This window comes from Haliotis cracherodii, unplaced genomic scaffold (assembly GCF_022045235.1).
Source record: "Haliotis cracherodii isolate W230 unplaced genomic scaffold, xgHalCrac1.p SCAF_4, whole genome shotgun sequence".
Classification (NCBI taxonomy): Eukaryota; Metazoa; Mollusca; class Gastropoda; order Lepetellida; family Haliotidae; genus Haliotis; species Haliotis cracherodii.
Genome location: NW_027266297.1, coordinates 32,199,666 through 32,212,019, shown reverse-complemented (window position 1 = coordinate 32,212,019; position 12,354 = coordinate 32,199,666). Strand labels below are relative to the sequence as shown.

At 38.3% G+C, this 12,354-nt stretch overlaps 2 protein-coding genes across 2 annotated transcripts; both read left to right on the top strand.

Moving 5' to 3' along the window:
- The first annotated feature begins 3,654 nt into the window (after positions 1-3,654).
- On the top strand, positions 3,655-6,292 carry LOC139479726 (uncharacterized). The gene is made up of 5 exons (XM_071262579.1): positions 3,655-3,730; positions 4,085-4,540; positions 4,815-4,979; positions 5,092-5,331; positions 5,437-6,292. Exons 2-5 carry the CDS (start codon positions 4,091-4,093, stop codon positions 5,968-5,970), a joined length of 1,389 nt encoding a protein of 462 aa, XP_071118680.1. The 5' UTR covers positions 3,655-3,730; positions 4,085-4,090; the 3' UTR covers positions 5,971-6,292.
- A 3,055-nt stretch (positions 6,293-9,347) lies between these two features.
- Positions 9,348-12,038, top strand: LOC139479714 (uncharacterized). The gene is made up of 5 exons (XM_071262565.1): positions 9,348-9,410; positions 9,857-10,310; positions 10,522-10,686; positions 10,819-11,052; positions 11,223-12,038. The coding sequence occupies exons 2-5, from the start codon at positions 9,864-9,866 to the stop codon at positions 11,754-11,756; spliced, it is 1,380 nt and encodes a 459-aa protein (XP_071118666.1). The 5' UTR covers positions 9,348-9,410; positions 9,857-9,863; the 3' UTR covers positions 11,757-12,038.
- The last annotated feature ends 316 nt before the right edge of the window (positions 12,039-12,354 follow it).

The following is a 12,354-nucleotide window of genomic DNA, read 5'->3' as shown; positions in this document are numbered from 1 at the left end:
ACCAGACAATCCAGTGATTGATATCATGAGCATCGATCTACGCAGTTGGGATCTATGACATGCATCAACCAAGTCAGCGAGCCTGATCACCCGATCCGTAAAATGAGCCTACCAGTGGTCATGCACCTGTACTCTGCCCATTTATGCATGAACAATATCTAATGACAGGTATTATTTTTGATGTTTCACTAGAATCTCGGAATAGCAATAAACATGATCGTGGTAAATGCAACCAAAGCTATGTTTGCATTATTAAAACATATAAATTGTCAATGCAAGAGAATAACCAGCCTATATGTTCTGCCAAAATAGGGGGCACGGGTGGCCCAGTCGTCTAAGGCGCCGCGATTCGCTGTGCAGAGTTGCGCCCCTTGGGCACGCCAGAAACCTATGGTTGTGGGTTCGAATCCCGGTTCACCCCGATTAAGTTTCTAGGTTTGTCAGCACCACACCCGTGCTCGTGGGTTTCACCGAAGTGGTAAACGTCTGAGACCTGCATCACTTCGGGCTTTCCTCCCACATTAAGCTGACACGCCGTGATATGACTGGAATACTGTTAAAAGCGGCGTTAAACCCAACTCACTCACTCTGCCAAAATAAATTCCACTTGGCATCAAGGGCAAATAGCTGTGGAATAATTATATGAATGGACAACTGAAAATCATTGATGACACGAAACATTAACCTACCTCTTGGTTATACATGTATGTGATAAGCATTTTGGCACAATGATTGTCCCAATTGTAATATATGGTTCGGAAATATTTGATAATTCAAACCTTTTTGAAAGAAACCATTTAAAATTTCATAAAACTGAACCTGGTCTTCCTTACACAACACCTATTCCATGATCTATGTGACGTTTAAGCATATAGTGTGAGCTACTCTCAATATTTTTCAAGTGCAGTGTGAGGCGCACAACATGACCTTCACTTGCTTAATGACATTGAATGACATTGAATGATACTTGTTACTTGACACGGATGACTTGTACATGGACAGAACAAGGAATTCGTTTTCGTCTTTTTCCCATTTTGACTACTGCAACTCCGTTTCCAACTTCACCTTGAAAATAAATATAGGAACGTTAGGTAGTAATTAGCAGTCACTGAACCATATTCATTAAGTATGTTTATTCAAACAGTATATACGTCATAATGGGAAGACACCGTCAGCACCATACCCGTGCTCCACTGATCCACCATAGCGATATATGTATATTCCCAATTCATGGCGAATAAATTCAAACAGTTTATATAATGAGTTTCTCATCCAGTCAATGTATACAGCATCTAAATTTCCGACTTTGAAGCTAAAACCAATGTGTGTTATTATTTCATAGCTAATTCATGAAATGTTCACCAAAGAACCTTCAACGTGGAGATGTCGCCATCAGGCAGAAATGTTTGGTAATCCTAGCCATCCGCGAAGTAACACATTCCTTTTCAACTTGCTACATTGCCCTACGCTTATCAATGAAACCGAGTCCCAGATGAACGTGTGAGGAGAAAGAAACGTAAACAATGTGTTTGAGAGACACTGCTGCAGAAGCCATGAACGTGGTTCCTTACTATTTGCACGTGTATGTGTGTGTGTGGCTGCTTGTACTTGTCCGGACTGATGCCGATTTATAGTGCATCGAACGATTCACATAAACCTACTGATCAAACGTTCAAATGATCTTTAAACCAGAAAATATTATATTTGTAACAACAAATTGAATCTTTTCCATTTAAGAACCATAATTTTCTCCACCCCATGTGTAGTGTACTTAAGTTTTGCTCTGAACCATTATCTAACATCTGGTTTCTGAAATGAACATATTTTGCAGAAGAAACAGTTGTTAAATTAATAACATATATTATAAAAAAGAGCCCACAGACTTTCTTCATTTTCAGATATTGATATTTCAGTAATCTAAACTTACCAAACATTAAAGACTTGCATTGGCTGTATTGGATATATTTGTTTGAGGGTCTGCATGACAGACTGAAATCATAGTTATAGCACGAGGACGCTTTCGTTATAATAGTTCAGGGCAAAACTATTCATTATTACAATACTCATGGGGATAGAGCAAACCTTATTACTTTTCTAAAATGCCAAATTAAGGACTTACCTTGTGTATTTTATTAGGGACGGGTTTCAAAAGAAACCTGTAATCAGAGGTGCCGAAAATTGGAAATCCTCGAACAGGGCTAATTGACGGGCTGTTCTCCTAATTACATTTACCCTGACGTTAAGCACGTTTTGAACGTAATACAACACAGCTAAAATGGGTAGTTTATGGTTCAACCGAGTCACATTTTACTATACCTTCACTGAGTGTGTGATTATGTATTTATTTTCATGATTTTAATCTGTAATGATTGTCTTTGAGGAAGTAGTTCCAGAATAAAGCGTTATATGTCACTCGACTGAAATATCAATTTGTATATGGGAATAAACAGTTTTTCATCACTCACTACATAATAATAACTGATATTTCATATGGAAGCATGTAGCTAAAGTACTTCTCATAACATTAATTTCATGAAAACTAGACCACGTTTCGCCCTTACTTTGAGTCACTGGGTTTAGGGATTTTTTTCAAAACGTAGGGTCAGTGGTTGAAATAATATTAAAATATTAAATCATACTTTTAAGTGTTTTCAGGAAGATATTGTCCCCATGATGAAATAAAGAAAAAAACAAAGAAAAGGTGATTGTTAGTTCTTCCTAAAGTCACCGTCTTTAAGGTTTATTTATTACTAAAATAAGGTACGCAGAAGAAAATGTTTGGTTGTCGAATAAGTACACAAAGTAATAATAAAAGCCTTAAAGCATTACTTTTTCTCTTTTGTGGTATTGTTAAATTACGTCGAAGAAGCTCGTCAAAACAGGATCTGTTCTTGATGAGCCGCCATATAGTCTCGAAAATGTAACACACGAACTTTTCAACGCATCGCATATGTATGTATACACAGCAACGCTTAAAAACATACACAGTTTGTTGGATCAAACATGCGTTCCTTCCAATTGGCAAGTTAATGCTTTATAAAGTCTAAAGATGACCAAATAAGAAGGCATTATGTATTCCTTCCCGTGCATACTAAACATTCATCAACAACAATATATATCTCACAGCAACATAAAACCTTTTCCTATTCGTTATCACTGAGCAAAAACGGTTATTCCGCGAAGCAGTGACGTCATCCACTCATTTTACAAACTCCACGCATTGTGCACGGCGAAATAGCAACTGCAGTCACTGTAAGGAGCTTGGCATAAACACTGTATTTGAGCGAGACAGTTCAACTGTTTCTGAACGCATGTGTCATGTATTAGTTCGGAATATCGCCTAATCAATTAGACCAATTTGCCATCAATCAAAGATGGTCAATAACTCCGATAACACTTTTATGTTTAACTCATTAATAATTTGAGTTAGTTCGCGTTTTCAAACAACAGTTTAGCTTGAAATACGAACAAGAAACACTGAGGCATGAACATCGTCTGATGTCCAAAACACAACCACGGAGCAAGTCTGAACATGCCAACCGACAAGTCTCGGCGAGGTACCATTGATCGCCCCTCGGCCACTATAAAAGCTGACCGGCTCGCTGAGTAAGATCAGTCTACACACAAGTCACTCGCTAGCAGTTGGAAGGCGTTGGTATATCTCAAACGGCATTTAATAGCACCGGAGAATAAAAAACAACTAAATATCTACTGTCATCATTTAAAAAAGGTAACATGTGGAACACATTCCACAATAACTTTTTTTAAAGAAAAAGATCAATTATTTGATAAATTTACGTAACGTAACGTAAACACATGTTTACTGCATATAATACAAATAGTTATAGTATGCTAATGGAAATTACCTTGAATTAGAAAAGACAACAAGATTGTGATTTCTCAATAAACCTTGACAGGAAAACTTTCAATGTCTTCTTTTAGGATAACATTAAAATGAACAAGACAATTAATTAAATTACTTCAGCATTTCCGCTGCAATGGTTAATAATGAAACTGAACCGATATTACAAATATACTTTCATGTATGTATGTATTCATGTAGTTGTGTTTTCATTTTCCACAGGTTAAAATGGCTTTGCTTCCTCCTGGTGGACTTCCGGAGATTGTCTTCTCCTTTGACACAACCGGCTCCATGAGCAGCTGTCTGGCTGAAGTCAGAGGACGACTCCAGGACATGATACAGCGGCTCCAGGCTGACATCCCCGCCGTCAGAATCGCCGTCTTCGCACACGGTGACTACTGCACCAAATCCACATATGTCACAAAGTGGATCGACTTCTCCACTGACGTCAAAGAACTCTGCGACTTCGTCATGAACGTTGAAGATACAGGAGGCTGTGGCGACAACGGCGAGTGTTACGAGCTTGTTCTCCGACAAGTTAGGGAGGAGTTGTCATGGACACCAGGATCTAACCGTGTTCTCGTCGTCGTCGGGGACGACAAGCCCCACGAACCAGACTTCAAAGCCAATAAACTAAAAATAGACTGGAGGAAGGAGACACAAACTCTGAATGAAATGGTATGTTGGATTTCTATTAATTTCTGTGTTGTGGTCATTTTCCTACATTAATCAAATGATAAGAATACAACACTCACCAGTCAACCACCTTTGAGTCGACATTGAAGGGACTCACGTAAATGTATCCAAGTAACGTTATCTGGGGTTCGACACAACCGAAATTGATGAATAAAGAAGGAATGCTCAAGGACCTTGCTTTTGCTTCGCCATAACAACCTTAAATTCGACACAACGATGTTCATTCACTTATTCTATTTATTAATTTTAATTTCAGGGAGTAAAAATCTATGGAGTTCAGTGCGGCACGGGCAATACGACGTTCTACGAAACCATTTCCAACAAGACAGGAGGTCGGCATCTTAAATTGGAAAACTTTACAAACATCTTTGACTTCCTTATGGCCATCTGCTACAGGGAACAGGGGGCAGAGATTCTTCATGTAAGTTGAAATAGCTGCACCACTTTAAAATCCGTAGAGCGGCTGTCATTTTAATTCTGTGATATTTGTCATAATAAAACTCCTTTCATCAATGCTTATTTGCCCTCATCAGGTGTACGAGAAAGAGGTTCGAGCCCGTTGCGCTGACGGTGCCCTCAGCAAAGACATGGAAGGAATGTTTACATCCCTACGTGATGGAATTTTCTCCCCTCCTCAACCAAAGACAGCGATTACGATCAGTGCCGCTAAGAAAGATGTGAAGGTTCCCAACTTAAAGAAAATAACATCCATCCTAAGAGTCAGAAAGCCCAAGCCTAAATCCATCAGAAAGCAAAGAAAGAAATCGTTCAAGGTAAAATATTCTCTCAATTGTTTTTAAAAGCGCGATCACGGCTGTTTTCATTGTGATAGGCTATGACCATGTCAAGGAGTCTCATAATACACTATATTATTCCAGAAATCAACAAAGTTTGTGACACCACTTCTGAGAAGAGAGGAAGTCTTTGAGAACAACTTCAGCTTGAGAAACATGGACTGGTCACCGTGGGTCAAAGTTATCTCCCCTGACGTCCCACTCAAACAGGATGCACAATGGGAGAAAAGACGGGGTGCCAACCCTGGATTCAGAAAGAAGACAATCTTCAAGTCTGAGAACAATAAGCCAGCTCTCTATGAGATCGGAGTTCAGTCCATCCGGTACGGACGTAGGTGTGTGGTATTCAGCAAGTTCTCCCACTATATTCCCGATAATGTTAATTGGGAAACACGGCTTCTTGGAAACAAAATTGTCAGAGCTCAGGTGAACAACGTTGTGTCTCAGGACTGCAGTGTCTATGTGCGGAGGGTGGTGTACAGAAGAGCATCATACCACGCCAAAACAGCCTCCATGATAAAGTCCTATGACTACGCATGGAGACGTCTGAGGAGATCACGATCTACTTCTCGACATGTGTTCAAACAAGGCACTACAATTTCATCAGACAAAATATAGAATGTTTCTGAACATTGATGCACATTCTGTGAAATATGCTAACAGATACGGAGATATGGACGTTTTTCTTAACATGCCATATATCAAAGGTCATTCTGGAAAACACTGGCACAAAAGAGGCCAAATTCATAAGTATATAACTTTGGAAAACATCGAGATCGAATCTCATATTATACAACTTGCTAGATATTTTGTGTGAATGAGAGGGCATGATGTGTCATTAAAGTGCGTGACTGAGAATGGGTGTTTTCTACCGTTATTTTCCTGTTATGTAAAACGCTGTATATATTGTGTATATTAGAATGTATATAAAACTAATTCATTGGCCTGCATTTCATAGCTCATTTTAACATGTGCAAAATCAGACTGAATAAGAATGAATAAAACAAACTAATAAGACTTACATGTATCTTATTTTCTTTGAAAATGTGTACTTACAAGACTGCGTCCTCCTAACCCCTACACGTGGCGTTTGTTTTACGCTTAAGACTTCAACTTTCCCTTGTCTCGATTCAGTTACATTTCATGCGCCCTGACATGGACATACAGCAAAATTCACTCATATCACACAAACCCCTTATCCAGCCCAAACTTCCATATCTCTTTGAGTAAAGACATCGTAAGGAACAAAACGAAAAGCCGTTCTTGTTGTTACGCTTTCCAGCATGATATTTCACTTACAACTTAATAGGGACTTGGGAGCCTCTGTCAATAAGTTACTGCATTTCTAGCTCAAAGGTGCAGTGATATTCGGCTACAGGATATTAATCCGTGAAATCAATGATCAAGTACTATTCAGCAGTTTTCATATGAATTTTGAAAGAGGTTGGGTTTTTTCGTTTTTATTTAAGGTCCGTGTCAGGATCCTCTGGTCTTGAATTAGAATCTGTCAGTGCCATAACCATGCTCGTGTGTTTCACCAAATACTAACCGTCAACGAACTTCCACATTAAGCTGACGTGCTGGAATGTAAAGTAACCAGAAACAAACAGAAATTCATATATATAATATGATCCAGCTACATGTATGAGCACTCACGTGCATTTATTCATATTCACACGCCATATGAGTTTAAACTCCTATATTGTAACCTCGTATATCTGAAATGCATTGGGCTGTCCTCCCACCTTGAGATGATGCGCAGTTTTATAATCTTACAAAAGTAAATACATGAATACACGCATTAGGTGAAAAAATAACGCGATGACATAATAAATAGGACCAAAATACATCTTATGTATGTTCGTAATTCACATACTGTTAACTTACATAGTCAAAAGAATATAGAATGTATTCATGTTTCATCTCAATTGTGTACAATGTATGTACTGCACATTTTGCATGCATTATTTAGTCAAAATTTGCAGTGATTTGCTTTTCTTGTTCTCTGCATCTAATGTATTGAGTTTGAAAATTAAATCGGCGTGTAATGTTGTTGCATTGACAGCGGAACTGCTGACTGAGCATAACAATCCGCGAAGTAAATACGTCACACATTCTTCTTCAACTCGCTTCACTACACTGCGCTTCTCAATGAAACCGAATCCTAGACTCGCGTGTGAGGAGAAACGAAGGTAAACAACGTGTTTGAGAGACACTTTCCTCAAGTCGTGAACGCATTTCCTGAATGTACAATCACCGCCTTTCCATGTCGGAAGATGTAGATCAACATGTTATAAACCATACGTTTTATAACTTTTAAAAGACCAGAAAGTGTTCATGTTTAGATTAATGTTATGAAACGGAGCAATGTTTATTTTGTTTCCGACATATATCATGGAAACACTGCTTGTTTCAAAATCGCATCCGGTATTAATGTTCTTACGAAACCCCTTTATTTTTTACAAAGCGATAATCCCAAACTGAAATACAGAAACTGAAATCGATAATCTAGTAACATGTTTTGTAACTGTTCTGTGGAAATAATTATATGACAACCCTTCCATTTGCTTCATCAACTTCTTTGCATCTTACGATATGGCATTCTCTTGAATTAACTTCATAGCAGTCATCGGCGTTTTCTTTCATCAAAATGAAATCAATGTCATGTGTAAATATCTCCAAACGATGAACGTCAGTTCAGGATATATGAAAACATGAAACATGTAATGCTTAAATTCTTTTCCAGCTGTATATATCAAGGAAACTGGCCACGGTAGTACGGCTGATACTTCACATCAAATCTGGTCGCAAGGGCATTATTAATATATGTCATGAAAACTGGTCAATGTTGTTATCATGAATAACAATTAATTGATATATTTTTAAAACGTATTCTCGGGGGTGGAAATATAAGTAAATATATTTTACATGTAAGGAAATAGAGCTTTCTGAAAAGTATTATCAGCTGCCGTCTCGTGAAATAGAAAGAAATTTAAATGTGTCTCTTCAGTTAACAAAGAGATACTTCGCGTCCTATATTGATTATGAAAACAACTGTTTCTATTCCTGAAATACATTGACACACACTGTCAAAGATACAAACATCATGGGTTTTTTATATGTGTTAAAAATGGCCTGCGAATTCGTGCACAAAGTAATTCATCACGCCTTAGAGTACAAAACTATCATAGAGAAAGTGCTCATTGTTGTGATACATATCAAATAGTGTTTTTCATTTAGGACCGACATATATTCTCGAAATTACAACAAAGCAACGCTTCTCAGGGAAAGTTTGACACGACAAAGTATTCTCCAAATGGAACAAAACAATGGATATAGACACCTAATGATGGTTTACACAATCAAAGGATAATCAACTGGAAGGGATGTTTATTTCCAGTACAGTACATACGCACTATCAATTAACGACAATATATTCCACAGAAACATCTACAAGTGTTATTGCTGAGAAAATTATCGATATTTTGTTGTGCGAATAATGCATTCCGCGAAGCAGTGACGTCATCTACAATATACAAACTCTGTACATTGCGGCAATGTACCGTTTCCGACCAAAATATCTTCCGACAGACAGTGTAAGGAGCATTGATATAAATAATGTGTTTGAGAGAGTATGTTTATCTGTTTCTGGACGTATGTTTCACGTGTCGATTCAGAATATGAGACATTCAAAGACAGCACGTTTCACAAAGCTCAAGGTACTTAATAATTCCACGATTACATGTATCCTCAACTGACTAATCAGTTGATGTTGTTTCTTTCCAAACAGAAGCATGTATTGAAACGCATAGACATGAACATAGCCTGCTCGTCTAAACACAACCACGGAACAGGTCTAAACACGCCAACCAAGACAAGTCTCAGCGAGCTCCCATTGATCGCCTCTCAGCCAGTATAAAAGCGAGTGTGCCGCTGAGTAAGATCAGTCCAGTGACATACACTACAGTTGAAAGACTAGAATATATATAAACTACGTCTGACAGCGGCGTGGGAATATAGCAAAAGAACTATATAACTACTGTCACCGTTCAAAAAAGGTAACTTGAGGAATATATTAACAGTGATGATGTATATAGTTCTGGGTCTGATAACAGCGAGAAAATCGTCGCCAAATAAATTACACATCTATATCTATTTTATAAGAAAAGCGTTAATTATTAAATCATATGTATTTATAACCTTAACACAATTTTCTATATCTATAAAATGCTAATAAAATATAGCATACTTACGGACATAACCTTTGCAAATATTTTAAAGAAACCAACATTCTTGTTTCTGAATTGACTTTGTTAAAAATTGAAATATATTTTTTTTACTTGAGAATATAAACATTAAGATTAAAATGAACAAAAAGTTGGATTTTCAAAACATTTTTATAAGTATTTACACTGCCAGAGTTAATGGTTATAAAGCTGTATCAATTTCAAAAGTAAAACTTCTTGTATACATGTACATTCAGTTGTTTTGAATATTTCAACAGATTCAACATGGCTTTGCTTCCTCCTGGTGGTCTTCCGGAGATTGTCTTCTCCTTTGACACAACCGGCTCCATGAGCAGCTGTCTGACTGAAGTCAGAGGTCGACTCCAGGACATGATACAGCGGCTCCAGGCTGACATCCCCGCCATCAGAATTGCCGTCTTCGCACACGGGGACTATTGTGACAAACACAACTACGTAACAAAGTGGATCGACTTTTCCACAGACGTTAAGGAACTATGTGACTTTGTAAACAACGTCAGCAGCACTGGAGGCGGAGACTCGGACGAATGTTACGAACTCGTTCTCAGACAAGTTGGGGAGGAGTTGTCATGGACACCCGGATCCAATCGTGCCCTCGTCATGATCGGGGACGCCAACCCCCATGAACCAGACTACCCCGACAACAAACTCAAGATAGACTGGAGGAAGGAGATTCAGACTCTCAATAAAATGGTGAGCTAATTTTACTTTAGCCAAATTAAATTCTTAACATCACTAAGAAATGCTTTTTTCAAGACATTCAAATTCTCAATACAATATCGAATTCCATTTTTGAGTTTGACTGTCAGTTGGGATAATACAAATCGAGTTCGCTCAAAATTGCATCATTCTAACAAAAGTCAAATTTACAGTAAATACATTGAAACGTCCCATTCGTTTCCAGGGAGTAAAGATATATGGGGTAGAGCGCGGATGTAGCAGCATGGAATTCTACAAGAGAATGTCCCAGGAGACAGGGGGACGCCATCTTCAACTCGACAGCTTTTCCAATGTCTTCGACTTCCTCATGGCCATCTGCTACAGGGAGCACGGGGCAGATATGTTTGATGTAAGTTTGCTCTTTGATTATATTGTTCATAAACATATACGTTTCTCATAATAAATTTATATTTAGTTTACTTTTCTTACCGAATATGTTTTCCGTGTATTTCTGTTTTGACATTTGTATATGTCATTTCAGGTGTATGAGAAAGAAGTTCGAATTCGTTGTGGTGAAGGTGCCCTTAGCAAAGACATGGAAGGAATGTTTACCTCACTACGTGATGGAGTAGCCTCCCTGTCATCGCCAAAGATCACAACCGGTTGCAGTAAGAAAGATGTGAAGATCCCCACCTTAAAGAAAACTACATCAATCACAGCAGTTCGAAAGGCCAATCCTAAATCCATCAAAAGACCAGGCACTAAATCACTGAAGGTATATATCAGACATGTTTCTTTCCAAGCAATAATGACATATACAGTTGTTCATTTCTTTCTCATATTGCTGATAACGATAAAACTTATCGATTAAAGCTGTACCATTTTTGAACATTAAAGGTATGACCATATCTAAATAGACTCATTATATATAATGTATTATTCCAGAAACCTACAAAGTTTGTGACACCTCTTCTGAGAAGAGAGGAAGTCTTTGAGAACAACTTCAGCTTGAGAAACATGGACTGGTCACCGTGGGTCAAAGTTATCTCCCCTGACGTCCCACTCAAACAGGATGTGCAGTGGGAGAAAAGACGGGGTGCCAACCCTGGATTCAGAAAGAAGACAATCTTCAAGTCTGAGAACAATAAGCCAGTTCTCTATGAGATCGGTGTTCAGACCATCCGGTACGGACGAAGGTGTGTGGTATTCAGCAAGTTCTGCCACAACATTCCTGATAATGTTAACTGGGAAACACGGCTCCTTGGAAACAAAATTGTCAGAGCTCAGGTGAACAACGTTGTGTCTCAGGACTGCGGCGTTTATGTGCGGAGGGTGGTGTACAGAAGAGCATCATACCACATAAAAACAGCCTCCATGATGAAGTCTTATGACTACGCTTGGAGGCGTTTGAGGAGAACACGATCTACTGCTCGACATGTGTTCAAACAAGGCAGCACAATTTCATCAGACAAAGTATAGAATGTTTCTGAACATTGATGCACATTCTGTGATATATGCAAACCGCTACGGAGATATGGACGGTTTGTTTAACATGTCGTATATCAAAGGACATTCTGGAAAACACTGGCACATGAGATGCCAAATTAATAAGTTAATGACTTTGAAAAACATCGAGATCGAATCTCATTTCATACAACTTGCCAGATATTTTATGTGAATGAGAGGGCATGATGTGTCATTAAAGTGCGTGACTGAGAATGTGTGTTTTCTACCGAATGAAAAAGACTGATGAACGTTATTTTCCTGTTATGTGAAACACTGTATACTAGTATATTGTTCATATTACGATGTATATAAAACTCATTCATTGGCCTGCAATTTATACCTCATTTTAACATGTGCAATATCAGAATAAGAATGAATAAAACAAACTAATAAGACTTACATATATCTTATTTTGTGTACTTACAAGGCTGCGTCATCCTACCCCCTAAACGTGGCGTTTGTTTCACACTGAAGACCTCAACTTTCCCTTGTCTCGATTCAGTCACATTGAATGAGCCTTTCCAGCATGATATTTCACTGACAACTTAATAGGGACTTGGAAGCGCGCGCC